The sequence below is a fragment of the Ixodes scapularis genome, unplaced genomic scaffold (assembly GCF_016920785.2).
Source record: "Ixodes scapularis isolate PalLabHiFi unplaced genomic scaffold, ASM1692078v2 PGA_scaffold7__128_contigs__length_106722199, whole genome shotgun sequence".
Taxonomy (NCBI): domain Eukaryota; kingdom Metazoa; phylum Arthropoda; class Arachnida; order Ixodida; family Ixodidae; genus Ixodes; species Ixodes scapularis.
In genome coordinates, this window is record NW_024609882.1 from 47,595,427 (window position 1) to 47,610,008 (window position 14,582).

The 14,582-nt window shown below is 43.7% G+C and overlaps 1 protein-coding gene across 1 annotated transcript in view; it reads right to left on the reverse strand.

The window, feature by feature from the left end:
- The window catches only part of LOC8027799 (Down syndrome cell adhesion molecule-like protein 1 homolog), a 101,949-nt gene that overhangs the window by 41,645 nt on the left and 45,722 nt on the right, over positions 1-14,582 (reverse strand). Inside the window, exons 6-8 of the mRNA XM_040207633.1 lie at positions 5,809-6,099; positions 2,805-2,926; positions 135-321 (exon numbers count right to left, since the gene is read on the reverse strand). Coding sequence (XP_040063567.1) covers positions 135-321; positions 2,805-2,926; positions 5,809-6,099 — 600 coding nt within the window. The remainder of the gene's footprint in view (positions 1-134; positions 322-2,804; positions 2,927-5,808; positions 6,100-14,582) is intronic.

Sequence of the window (14,582 nt, forward strand, 5' to 3'; positions counted from 1 at the left end):
TTGGCAGGTGGCCAACTCTGGTACTTTCCATTGCGCCACGCGCTTGAGGAGATCACGAAATCCGTGTTGGGTTCTATAAGACAATTGTGCCTCAATAGACAAATCTACGAATCAGTTATGAGTGTCATCCTTACCGTGGACTGAGAGCTTGACCACTTTGCTGAGGACGGGCGATATGCCGTTCGACGCCTGGCACAGGAAGAAGCCCGCGTCCTTCTCGTCGGAGTTGTGCACGGCGAGGGACCCGTTCTCGAAGACGTGGATTCTCGAGCTGCTGCTGATGGCCCTGTAGTCTCCCGGTTCGTTCCCTGTGAGACGCACGTTTCACGCGTTCACGAAGCGCATTAAATATACGCTTCTAGATATGTATAAAGAGCGTGGCACGATTTATATTTTGCAGCTATCAACCTGGAGCTAGTCTCGAGCAAGTTTGTGTGAACCACCCTACCATTTTCCATTTCTTGGTTTTCGGCCTAACTAGTTTATGCATTCTTAGAATACCTATTATTGTACTCTTGCAGTAAAATTTAAAAGAAAAACTAGTTGGTCCCTGTATATTTCTTCCCACATTGATCATCAATTCGATTACGGTATGCAGTCTCTCATTAACGAGCACCCCACGCTTCCTAGACAATGACCTTGAGTTGCAGTAATATCTCTCGACTCATTTCGAGCAGCAACAACTTGCGAGCTTTGTGACTATTTGCCTGACCACTCACGATTTAGGATGGCTCTGTAGTAGATTGTTTTTATTTTTAAATGGTTTTATTCTACTATTTTTCTCTTCATTGCTCAAAGGGCCGTACTAATATTGAAATAAGAAAACAGATAAATATGTGAAACATAAAAATTAAAATAAATTAAATAATTTAATAAAAAACTAGCCAACGCCCGCAGAAAACAAATCAAAAGAAGGCAGACATACAAGATTTACTGGTGCTAAACTTTGTATTGATAATTTTTGCAAAGTTAACCGCGGACGGAATATATATGTAGGTATTTGTGTATGAGTATTTATATTGTCATAGGCTGTTCGCAGATGTACAGGGGCACTATGGGTAAGTGTTTATGTGCTGAACACCAAATTAAATTTTCCGCGTAGTTCAGTCTGGAACTTTTTCCTCTCGGTTTTGCGGGCATTTAACTCATTCTAACGAAAATCACGATCAAAGTGACAAGACCTGCCGTTAACAATGTTTGTTGACAATGTGTTAGACCTAACATTGAATTACGTGCAAAACAGGCTCTAGATGACGTAAACTAAAACTTGTACATAAATGGGCACGAGTCAGACTTTGTTGTAAGTGTTCTTCCGATATCCCGTGTCATACACAGCCAGTTCTCTTACAAAATGCTGACCTTAAGAATCTTCGGGCTTTGCCTATTATGTCGACGAATCCAGTTTTGTGATTTGTTTTGAATTATTTTCTTTTTTCTGATTACGCCATCATGTCGTTTTCTGCGTGGAGATAAAATTAACGGAAGATTCATTGGTGGATCCATAGGGAATGCGTTAGCATGACCGTTGGGAAACGTCACACACATCCCCCTTCGAGAAACTGTAATGCTAAAAGCTTTTACTTTTCTGTTTTTCCGTTCTCTTTTGGCTTCCTCTTTTGCATCCTCTATTTTTTGCTCCCGCTTTTTGGCGTCGTTATTGGGTCAGTGTTAGCGTTACCAAAATGGGATCTGTGCGTCGTTTCCCGAGGGTCGTGCAAACGTTTTCCGTAAGACTGCAACCATGAATCTTCCTTTCATTTTTTACAGCGGAGGTGTTAAGGGCTAGGTTCCCCAGGGTCGTGCCCGGTACCAAATAAATGTCGACACAACACTCTGGTTGCCGCCGTCGCTCATAGATGGCGGTAGCTGTCCATAGTGCTGTGTTTGCCGGTTGTCTGCTTGCCGCCGTCGCTCATAGATCGCGGCAACCTTTCCAGCCTTTCCGCTCTGGCTTGCCGACGTGCGGACGGCCACTACTTTATTCCCACCATAGTACAGCTGTGCTGGTCATCCTTCTTCACCAGAGTGAAAAGGCTGAAAATATTTTTTTTTTCACCGAATGGGATCGCCGAGCCCCCTTCGCTCCAGACTCTATCGCACGAGACCCGCGTCGGCTTGCCGCTTCTTTCGCATCCGCTGCCTGACGCTGCTTTCGCTGTTCACCAGTTTCCCGCACGCGCATTGGCTTCCTTCCCGTGTCAGCGCCCCCCTCTCGCCTTTGTAATTCAATGCACTCCTCCTCTCTACGCGGCGCGCATCCCTTTCCCCTGTTTGGCCCACAGACGGACGGCATTAGTTCTTCGCTGTCCAGTAGGTGCTAATGCTAACGAATTAAATAAGGTGGTCAAAACTCGCCACTCACTGCGCTTCTTAAGATGTCAGTGACTAAGCCAATGCCGATGGTTTCATAAATTAATTGGTGGAGGACTAAAACAAAAACTAAATAATATCAGGGTACATATCGTATGACACAACCTGTGTTTAATTTTTTTTTATTAATGTTAGGTTTCACTGCGCTAGTTTCCCGTATATGTGTCCTGGTTCTCAAATATCATTTTACGACGTGCCACTGAAGGTATTAATGCAGTGATCAGTAGTCGCAGCGCTTCTGCATAAATTAGTTTATCATCGGAGACTCTACTGCAGTTGTTGTTTGAAAAGTAAAAAAAAACAAAACAACCTAGATTAGAAATAAAAACAGAATGCTGTCACTAAAATGTATGCCCCCCCTCCCCCTCCTTTCCCCCCCCCCCCCCCCCCCTCCCCGCAAAAAGAAAAAAAAAAGAGCAATGAGACAAGTGTATACCTTCAGATTTTGTCCAGCGAACTCGCGGAACAGGAAAACCATCGGCCTGGCAGTCGATGATTGCCGTTCCTCCTTTGACCACTATAGAGTCTGATGGTTCTATCCGCCATCTTGGAGGCACTGGAAAGACAAACGCGTCCGTCAAAAGCTGAAATAAGTAAACCAAAAAGTAGCGAAATGTGACACTTAGACACGAACACAGAATTATCAAGGCATGATCACAACTCACAACCTCCGAAAGCTCGGGGAATATTAAAAATAATACCAGAAATCAGTATTTGCAGGTATGTGGACTTTACAACTCAGTTCACTGAGTGGTCAGCACCATCCACATCGACGCTAGGAAAATCAAAGATGCCCGAGGTTTCGTAAAGGTAAACCCACTGTAGTGGCCGAGAAACTAAAAATGACAGCTTTGCTGGCATGTCAGCATTCCCACAGTGGGGGTGGGACCCCAATCACAGCATTCTACGAAGGGTGCTCGGCAAGTGGCAGGGCGCGAGATATATTTTCCCAAAACAATAATGTCTGCTGTTGAATAGTTAGCATAATGTACCTTTGCATATACCTACATTGTGCGCAGCGTCAAATGACAGCTAAAAAATGTCTATGTAAAAGGTTCTTGCAAAGCACGAACACATACAATCGCTACGAACAGAGGAATCCTAGTGAGTGATGAAGCTCGAATTATAGGTGTATCACAAAATTTCATTTGCGCAGGAACAGTGAGCAAGGGAAACAGCACATGGTGAGCTCCAACAGTGTCATGCCGAAAGGTAAATGCATATCTTTAGACTTAGAAATGTGTGTAATCGTGACAGGTTAGTTTGTTGAGTTCACAATCGTTTTTGAACGCTACCATGGGGTTGCTCTCAGTGATTGTTGAGTGATTATGAGAGTACGGAAATTACCAATATTTTCCGATCTTAAAAAGGAGCTCTGGAAAAGATGATGGTTACTGTTTTGCCTCGAAATTATTCAATACAACGATTTCGGCATAACTGAATTAACAACCCATATATTTGACCCAAATATTTTTGTTGTGAAAACTCATTAAATTTTTAAATTATGTCGTCTATCACTAGCGCTACCAGCGAGCTCATTGATGTTTTAATTATGTCCTCTACCCCTACCTCTACCAGCATTGCTGAAATGGTGATAACTGGTTTGGGTACTTGTTCATTATTTTACCAGTAGAACTTCTTTCAAATGAATTACAGAAGGTTTGGTTGCGTGAGATTAATTCTATTGAAGCTCACTCCAGCAGTTGCTGAGCAGAAAAAAAAAATGCGGCGTTTATTTGTTTTAGGGTGCCAGATAAACATGCTAGTTTCCAAAAGTAGAAATATTGCCACTGAAATACGCAAGTAAATTTAAGTGCTTGTTTTGGCGTGACCTTTATTCGCCCTTTCATCAGTAGCTATTTAGAATTTGGATGTACCGTAGCATGCCGGGAAGTGTAATGCCCGGGAATCTAGAAATTGTTATTAGTTTTGTCAGCACATCGCACCTCCGGAGTACCCATCTAAATTGGTCAGTAAACTTTGTGTGTGACCAAAGCACACCCCCGCTTTCAAGTGTTCATTTGCAAATGAGGCATAAATCTATGTCGCTTCGAGAAAAAATTTAAGCCCTAAAAATTTGCGTGCTATTAACTAAAATTTTACAAAATTAAAGATGCAGTAATTTGTATGTATTTTAATGTGTGTCAATGTCTTATTGACGGTAAAAAAGGTCAATTTATTAATTCAGACGACACACACTTTGGAGGCACACTAGATGAAGTAAACAATCGTTTCTTAGTTAATATCATTTTAATCTAAGTTTTTTTTTTTTAGGACGCCTGCTGAAAAAAATGTAAGAGTATTCCTTCTCCACAAAAACTATGCAGCGTCGGAGCATCATACTCCCCCACCTTTGTAGCGTCGGTTGTTGAGATCCGATCTCAAGGTTTCAAGACTTCAAGTTATATAAATCTAGAGTTAAAAGCAAAAAAAAAAAAGTTTTTAATAAACAATAAACAAAAGTGTTTTTTTGTTGTTTTTTTTTTTTGCAGCAGGCGCTATTTGTTGTCATGCTTTCTGGTTTTCCCGTATCAGTTCCTCTCCCCTTCATTGTTTACAAAAATCGTTTTCACTTTTAGTTCAGATCACGTATCGAAACTGAAAGTTTGACATCCTGTGTCGAATCCACCGGCGCTACATGCTAGCAGACTCCCGGCAGAGTGCGTATCGTATCCAGTAGCAATAAATCGTATTAATCCGGCGAGCTTACATTCCCGCAATATAGTACTTTTTTTATAGCAAATCCATGAAATCAACGCAGGAAGCTCGAAAATGACGGGGCTGGAAATATGTTTGAAACTAAAAGAAGCACTCTGAGCTGTGAAACTAAGGACAACGTTGGTACACGAAACATCATGTGCAGTGTCACAGCATAGGCAGCTTTTTTAGGCATGTACATATTTTCATGGCATTGTCATTCGCCGCGCTGCCTCCGTGGATTGATGCGATTGGCTCTTCTAAGAGCTTTGCAAAAAGGTAGACGAGGTGGATATTTTTAGACTGTTTGAGACAACTTTACCAGGGAAATACACCTCACTCCGCGAAAATCCAATGGCCTTGGCGCCGACAGGCGGTGCATAGTTGAAACTCTTGGACTTGCACAGTCCCCTTTGAATAGGTAGGGGGTGTTGGCCGCCCGTGATTATCGTGAACAACCGTCTCTGCTGTCTTGGTCAGTCCGGTATGTCGGCGCGCTGGCGCCTGTCCTTTCTATTGGCGCCACGTGAAAGCGTTGACAGCGCGAAACGCATGCGTTCTATCGGAAGCAGAGAGCACATCAGGCTAGGGGAAGGTTTGGCGCCGTAGCCTCGCTAAGTGATGAAAATGAGCTGAGTAGAATGTATTCCCTCTAATAAAAGATGTGTTGTTTCTAGGTAACTGCCGGCAAGTGAAAGATAGGAGGACGGGCATGCGGTAAAAGGTGCATCAAAGCCATACCGTGAATTACCATTGTGGAGGTGGCCCGAACCAGTCCCGCCTGGTTTCGCGCCTCGCAGGTGTAGTTTCCCCGGTGCTCGGGAACCAGCTTGTCGAAGATGAGCGTCGACGAGAACTGGGTGACGTTGAGCACGCTGACGGCCGCTGCACCCGTGGTGGCCACGGGCGCGTCGTCCTTGTACCAGGCAATGTGGATCGGAGAGTCGCCCTTGGACACTGTGCAGAGCACGTTGAAGCGCTGCCCCTGGTGCAGGGACTCCGGGAACGAGAAGGGCACAATGGCCGGCCGCACTGGAGCGAGACGTAAAGGGCATATTGGTGGCTGCAACCTCATCCAATATTCGACGCTGAAGTCAGAGACGTACACACCCGTAAGCAAACTCTGACGTCACGGGACATGTGCAGGCGCACAGTGTCTGACATGAATCTGGCCTCTGCGCACACGCAGTGCTCGTAAACCGTGAGGTGTTTACAGGATACGTGAAGCGCAAGTTCGTCTGGTTCTTCCGCAGGGGTTGTGGTGATGTCAGAAAGCGGAGCTTTGACTGGCCCTGATTTAAAGATGTTGGGTAGACCTCAAAGGCAAGCTGCCTTGAGGTTTACACACTATCTTTATATCAGAGCCAATCGGAGGTCAGCGTTTTGACGTTCCCCCGACCCCTGCGAAAGTAGGAGACGAACCTGCGCTCGATGAGCAGAATGTAAAGCTGTCACGCCTATAGGGAGTATTCACTGGAGGCCGTATCCGTGCGCGCTGCTGCTGAGCGCGTGCTGACGGCGAGCTTCCGCAGTCCTTTTGGAGCGTGCATTTAGCACCGTCAAGGTTGCCGGACTGAGCAGGCTATTAATGTGAGCTCGTTCCGAGCATGCGCTCTGAACATCGCCCTCAAATATGGCGTCCAGTGAATACCTCCTATAGCGTTTCGGATTTAACCATAAATTTCTCTCGTGTAGGCATATCGATATAAGGGATGCAAAAAAAATAGAGCTACGTAAGTTAATTTCAATTCTTTTGAATTCAATGGATTGTCTAAAAAAAATACGTGGTACAAATTTGTTGGACAGCTTCTGGGCTCATAGCTGCTTTGGCTATAGTTTGGTCATATTTTAACAAAACATTAGGATGATCGCCAATGATAATACAAAGACTGCGACTAACCTTCGATAGGTAGCAACAGAATGTCAAATTAAGTAATTAGTAATATAATGTTGGAAACATAACATATAAAATAAATTAACCATTCGTACTTTAAGTGACAAATCATAATTACTGAATTTGGTTTCAAACTTTTGTGAATGTACTACGATATTGAATTCTAGATATGAATACCGCAGAATGCCCATAATCACTGTCCTCACACATTACGAATCTGGGCAATGTTAATGAGTTCTGGGGGGGGGGGGGGGGGGGAGGGGGGGGGGACTGCCGTGGTTTAAAATATGCACCGGATGATAATATTTAGTATAATATGTTAATGCATAGAGTGCTGTAGTGTATATATTTTGAAATGTAAAGACGTTAAAGATGCGGAGCCAATAAAAAATGCGCGATGGTTTGGTCACTGCACCTCTGCTCTAAGAACACCCGAATGCGCTCGCAGTACAAAAATAAGGTCTGCATTTTAGAGATAACCTAAATAGTCCAAAAGGAATGGTTGCCAACAACAACAAAAAACAAAAACGGAATGAACTGCTTAAGTAGCGCGAGGGTGTTGTAACGTGAACTTAAAAAAAAAAACACATACAAAGCGAATGAATAGGTATATTTATTCTAATATTGAACACCAAAATTTAGCACCGTGATTCCTTACTCTCTGAATTCTAGATAAGACTAAACCGAAACGAAACGCGGACGCCCACCAAGATCTTAAAATCTGTTGTTTCTTTCTCTAACAACGCTTTTCCGAAATTAAAGGGAAGCGAGAAATAGGACGAACAGAGGAGGAACTATTCTGCAGCTAAAGCGCGCGCTGGTTGAGCGCGCACTTTAGCTACTACTAGCGGCGAGCTCCTTCACGCCGCACGCACCGAGCTAGCGAAGGTAGCGGTGATAGCTCTCGGCGCACTAAGAGGCTCAAAGCCGAAGCTTGGTAAGCGCCGAGCGAACACATCGGAGTAGGCCACACAGCCTCGCCCCTAGGCTCACTTCCAGGCGGCGCAGCCTGTATACCGCGAGCTACGCGTTCCTTTGTTCTCATTTCATTTTCCCCCGATAGAACCTCCCGACTTCTTAAACGCGTTGGTTCCGAAGTTTAATTCAAGTATTAGAAGCATTTTCATATTTTAGTAAGGTTGCAGTGTGCGCAGTATAGTATAATTATCAAAATGCGTGCGAAATACCAAGGCATTTGAAGTCGTTCTGAACAAGAAGAAAAATATTCGCTTTGATTGACTACTCCGGATTTATTTCGTTATCAAATGATAATCCTACAAAACAAAAACTGTTAAAGAATGGCCTCAACGACAAGAAAAAAATAACCCAAGAACCTTGCGCATAAACTTCTCGTCTAGTATACCTCGACGAAAAGAAAATTTTCGTTTATAACCTCAACACACACGCGGATTCGAGGTCAAATGTAAATCAAAAACAAAGATTCTAAAATGTAAGGCATAAACCCCTTTCAAACATTAACCTACACAGCCTGTAATAGCAGGGAGAGCATAGCGCATTTCCTTGAGCAGATACTTCTCGCCGAAACTCTTTCAACAGCGGAGAGGATTGCTTGCACCGACGAAGAATAAATGGCTTATATTTACGCATTACAAAGATAGCGGCTCACGCATAGGCGTTCAGCCAAGTGTGAGTCCGCTATACATGGCGGACGTACAAACACAAACAAGCGCAGCGATATTGAAGAATATCAGCGACTACCGCGGAATGGAAACCACAGCTGATGAATAGCCGGGTACTTCCGCAGAATGAGCACGAAAGGAATATGGGTTTTCTCGTTTCGGAGATAAAACTATCATAAACGTGTTTTTTTCTTTCACCTGTTTTTTTCTTATTATTTGGTGAAAGAGAAAGAACGGTGCCTCTGTGCTTTGTGCCTCTTCTTTCTCTTTGTGTTGCCATTCGTACGTTTAATTTTGTTTACATGGTGAGGAACACTATAGGTTTAGTTTTTATTCGGATGAACTCGTTTTTTTTTTGTTTTTTTTTACCTTTCTCATTTATTAGGGCTGTTTTGCAACGTTACAAAGAAATAATGCTCGGTGTTGCGTGAAATGAAAGCCATCCCCAAAACGCAGATGAATGTCCAAAATGTTTGAGCTAGTCAATTACTTCGATATAATATTACTAAAAGACTGTATCGATTCTGCAGCCTTCACACTTCGGACAATCAGTTTTGTATGCGTGTGTACCCATGTGCTTTTTTATGTTTTTTGTTGAGGCTCATCCAGGCGTCTTTGGCGCTAAGTAACGCACACGATTCGTCGCGCTAATCCGAATAATTTTTTTGTACTTTTTATTTTGAATGAGTTAATAATTGACATGATATGGACTTGCACGTAATATAAGCATGCGCTAACAACACCAGAAAGCTCTAAAGTTAGCCGATCAATTACAAAGCAATGAAAGTGGCTATGGATAATGCGCTCACCTGCAGACTGAATACCACGGGCTGTGGCCCGCTCAGGACTCCTCTCTTTAATAAATAAATAAAAAAAAAAACTGGCGTTATTAGTATTTTTTTTTTCAAAGTGGGGATGCGGAAAAATGTGGTTTTCAAAAGCAACGGTGTTTTACCTAATAGGCCTAGTAAAATCAGTCACAAACCGTTCGCCTAAAATGAATTTCACAACTTTCGTCGTCATAAGATGTTCACCTGGCCATTTATGTCTTAATAAACAGAGCTGCAAGTGGCTGAGAAGCAGCAACCGTCTCATACGTATAACCAGGAGCTCAGGGCGGCGGAAAAATCGGGACTGAATATCTGAAACAGATAAATACAAAATAAAAAGAAATGGCGCAGCGACGAGTATTTTTTTTTTCTTTTTTGTAGCATGTACTTTTCATGCGTGAACAAATAAGAGGGTGGAGGGGGATCAAAGTGTGTGACGAAAAACTGCTTCATTTACAAAAAAAAAAAAAGAAAAATCATGTTTTGCGTTATGATTTACTGACAAGCTTATGGTGAAAGAGTGTCCGGGGAAGTAATCCTGGTCCGGGTGATTTGATAAAAGCGTGAATCAACACAGAAACGACAGTAGAGCAACTAAAAATCAGATTTATACCCCAAAACTTTATAAAGAAAATATCGATGAAACTGTGCGAAGTGACTTGTTGAAATGGTGTTCAATGAATGGCCGTCCCGTGATATTATAATCATATTTATATATTTTTATAATCTTTATTTTTGGGTGCCCCAAAACAACCCCATCGGTCTTCTTATTGGTTCACCAATACAAACAAACAAAATCAGCAAGCAAATACATAGGGTCTAAACACGCTTACTGAAAAGATAAAACATATAACGCAAAAATAATGCTAAATGCTGGAATAATATCATTCCAATCGTGACGGTATTAGGAATTGATGTAGATATGTCAAGGTGAGGTGGAGCGAATGTATTATATAATGACCGAATTCGTGAGAAAGGTGCGGTATTACATGGCAAGCGAATATCAAAACAAACAAGGTGTCTGGTTACTGGAAATGGAATATGAAAGTTCACTTTCGCAAGGAGTTGCGCCGAATCAACTACGCCATTTACAACCTTGTGCAGGAAAATTAAATCTGGAAGAGAAGTGAAAGAGAAAACATTTTCATTATATATTCATACCAATATTAAACGCGCGCCTCATAGTATAATCATAAACAATCCGGACAACTCTTTTCTGAACATTTTCTATACTCATAGTCTGCGTCTTTATATTGAGTTCCATACGACAGACCCAAACTCGAGTCGTGACCTCACTAAAGAATTAAAAAGGTGAATCAATGAATGAGGGTTTCTAAAATTACGCGTCAAGCTAGAAATTACCCCTGGTACTCTAAAAGCATTGCCCATGACGAACGACACATAGGTGGACGCATAAATGTCCACTTATTCGATGAAATGGCGTTCAATGAAAAGTCCGGCACCCAGTTTGCGGGTATAGTGTTCCGCAGGTAAGTTGGCTCACACACATTTCTTCAAATACTTTACGGGTAGAATACATTCTACTCCGTTTATTAACAACGGACAACGCACCCAGAGCGGCTAATCCTCCCCAATCGGTATGGAAAGACCACGTCCGAGAGAAGTCACGCGCACCGCGCTGTCCACGCTGTCGCATTTTTGCATCGCGTCGAGAGAGAAGGCTGCCACCGACACACCGAAATACCGAAATCGCCGAGACCACACAGACAGCTCTCTCCGCTGTCCCGAAGGCGGTGCACGACGATAGATGGCGGCAGCCAGCCCTCCCAATTCAAATGGGGAAGACCTCGAGTCAACGTGCGTTCAGCCGTTCGAACTACGCAAAAGCTGTTGTCTTCAAGATTTCTGACTTTCACGGAGCGAAATGTATTCCCTGGTAAGGTGCATGCCATTTCCGTTTCACTTGATCCCCATCTGCTAAATCAAATACCGCAAGCTTAAAAAAAAAAGAAAAAAAAAAAAAAAAAAAAAAACGCTTTACGTGCAGAATGATTGCAACGGTCTTTATGGACTCCCGAATTCGCTTGCTCTTGATCCATCGGTGTGAGCTAATGCGCTCGAGTCATCTCGTTTCGGAAGTGCCCGACAATTCCCGGGCTTCATTTCAATTTAGTTTAACGCGTCGCCGTTCGCTCGAGTGAGATAATCGACGTCATTATTGCAGAAACGACGAGTCGGGCATTGTTCCGCCAGCAGAAATTATAGCGAACTCAAACAAGTGAATGAACAAAAAGTACGAGACTTCGGAGGAAGATATAAAAAAATAGACACTTCGAATAAAGAGAAAATAAATGAACGTAAAAGCTTGTTTTATGCAAAATGATTTAGATTACAATTAAAATGAGACGAGGAATTAACATACAGGAGGTTCGATGTGAGAATTAGCTCTACAACATATACTTTTAAATGAAGAATTTATATATGTATATATACGTTTATGGAATTTTTAGAGTTGTAATTTACACATAATAAGCGTTAAAATTGTAACGGTGCCTTTGTGTAAATACGAGAAGAGAAACATGATGAATCGCTATGTTTGAGGTACTATGACTTACGAAGAACGTCTTCCAGGCTAACGCAGAGATTCACTCTTGAGGAGGGTGAAAACCCAGCATAGCTTTTTCCCGTCTCCTATGCTTCGAAGGAATCAAAGGCTGGGCAAGTAATTTACGATAGTAACTGACACTCTAAAAAAACACAGGTATTGTTAATTTTGGTTTCTGTTGATATTTCGTTGTGTAATCTCATAACCTTTTGACGTAAGTGGCGCTAGTGTTTTTGTCTATATAATTGCATTGTCATGCTCTTAATATCAGTTGACGTTCAGGTCATGGCTCGGTGACTTCCCCCAACTCCGGCCTTCGGCCACGACACCAGAATGGCGACGAGGATCAGACATTTTCGTCGGAGGGACCTTGTACGTGGTCACGCCGCCCACGCCATGAGTTTTTCCGGCCTCGCTCCACCAGCACTGTTCCTACCTGTTCCCGGCCGTCTAGCTGTTGCCTAACCGCAATTGTTCCGAATGTTCGAGATGTTCCTTCTGGCCTCTGGAGCGTCTGAGGTTCCGCCTCAGCGGCGCAAAGGCCCTCTTCCTGCACAGCTTGGGAATTGAAGGCCAGCGTATTTTCTTCGCGCTACCACCTAAAGTCTACGATGACGTCAAAACGTCTCCCGCTTCCCCGTCATTGTACTACTAGGCCATAACTGCATTAACGCAGCATTTCTCCGTCGCGTAGTACGTCGTTGTTGAAGGTCACCGCTTCGGTCACCGCGCGCAGTAACCAGGAGAGTTCGTTCAAGAATACTTTGCTGCTTTACGCGAGCTCTCTGCGTCCTGTTCTTTCATTGCCTTCGGCGACTCCCCTCCGCAGACAGTGTTTGGTAGGCATCACTTCTCAGCATGTTCGTGAGGGCCTTCTTTTAAAAGGTTCGTCACTTTCGCTTTCGCGGGTCATGTTTCTGGCACGGAAGCTACAGCAAGCCGCTCAGTACGTCCAAGAACTTGCTCCAGGGCACGGTGAGCGTGTGACCTCACGAAATGTTCGCCAGCCAGGGAATTCAACGCGTCATTGCTCGTCTCCACGTTGGCTACCTCCCCTGCAAGCGAGTTACGGCCAATAGATGCACCATGACTCAGCTCCTCCGCGGGCCTCTCGTCCCGCCGGCCACTCGCACAGTAACCACCGCCCCTCCACCTCTCCTTAACTCTCCCGTGGCACGGACAATGCACCACCACACTGTTTACGCTGCAGTTCCCATCAGCACCCTGCCTCGTCATCCAGCACATTGTCAGCAATGTTTTTATTGCGGCCGCTGGAGTCGCTTGTGGAGTCGACTACCAGGACCCGTCCAACGATGACAAAGTCTTAATAGTGGCGTCCTTTCCGTCGTCGGCTCTATACGCGCAAGCATTTTCTATTACATGTGCGTCGCTGGCAAGTCCATTACGTTCCTGAACGATTAGGGGTCGTCTGCTTTTATCCTGGAAGTCAACGTTTTACAGCGAAACTGTATATGGCTCGTATGCCATTTTTTGTATCGGCGTCCTCACAAAAGAAGAAAAAAACAAAAAAACTTCAATGATTAAAGCGAAAAGTGCATATCACGCATACAACATACAGCACAACATTCGTTTCAATAAAGAACAATCACAACATGAGCATCCGAACCATATAATTGATATTGATTTCCTGATATCAATGCAAAGCACGTAACGCTCACTGCGTACGTTTCCCAGTAAAGATTACTCTTGTGCACGCTGCCGCGGCGACGGCAGCTTGCGATGAGGCGAGTGACGTCACTAGGGTTTCATGTATCAAAGGTTTTCGTACAGTGCATTTACGTTTCTTTCGTCAATCATTTGGTATAGACCCCTTTGCTATTTACAAACATGGACTGCTTCCTGCGTCCCATTCGACTTGTGGTCGTTCCATCTTTGCAAGCCTGTCGAGCTTGGTTATGTCACCAGTGCTAGAAAGCATAAATTGTACACGTCCATCAGAGTTGGAGATTTAACTACGGCACTTGTCTGTACAATATAACGCCATGGAGGAGGCAAGTTGGTTCACAGCATTATTCCAAACCTTTTTACAGATCTCGCGCTTTTTCGTTCTTTTGGCGCTCACCTGGAAAATTGCTAGTTAAACTTTTCATTGACATTCTAAGCAGCGGTGTTAGGGTGTTTTTTTTAAGTATTTTTATTAGCCGTACGTTCTCTGGGACGTCAAAGACTGAAGTACCGCCTAATGGCGTTTGCCATGAAAAGGGTCTTTAATGCAGTGGGCAATTGTTGCAGGTGATACTACAAATGCGCCGGCCAACCGCCTTTACAGCGTAAATTGCAGCCCGGACTTTTTTCAGTAGTATTTTGCTTCCGAGTTGCTGCTTCCTGCACCTCGAGTGAAGCTTCTCGATTACTGTAAACAGCCCATTCCCGTACGTTGCTGCTCCTTCGCGGAAGTCTGGTACAGGGGACGTACCAATAATATTTTGTTCTTTGTCCCGTCGCAAAGGACATCCCTCCTCGGTATCGACTCAATCAAGGCTTTGAACCTTCACATTAAAGTGTCGTCCTTGCGTTTCTTCGAGACTTCAAATATGCCAGTGACAATCAAAACTAGTCAGCTC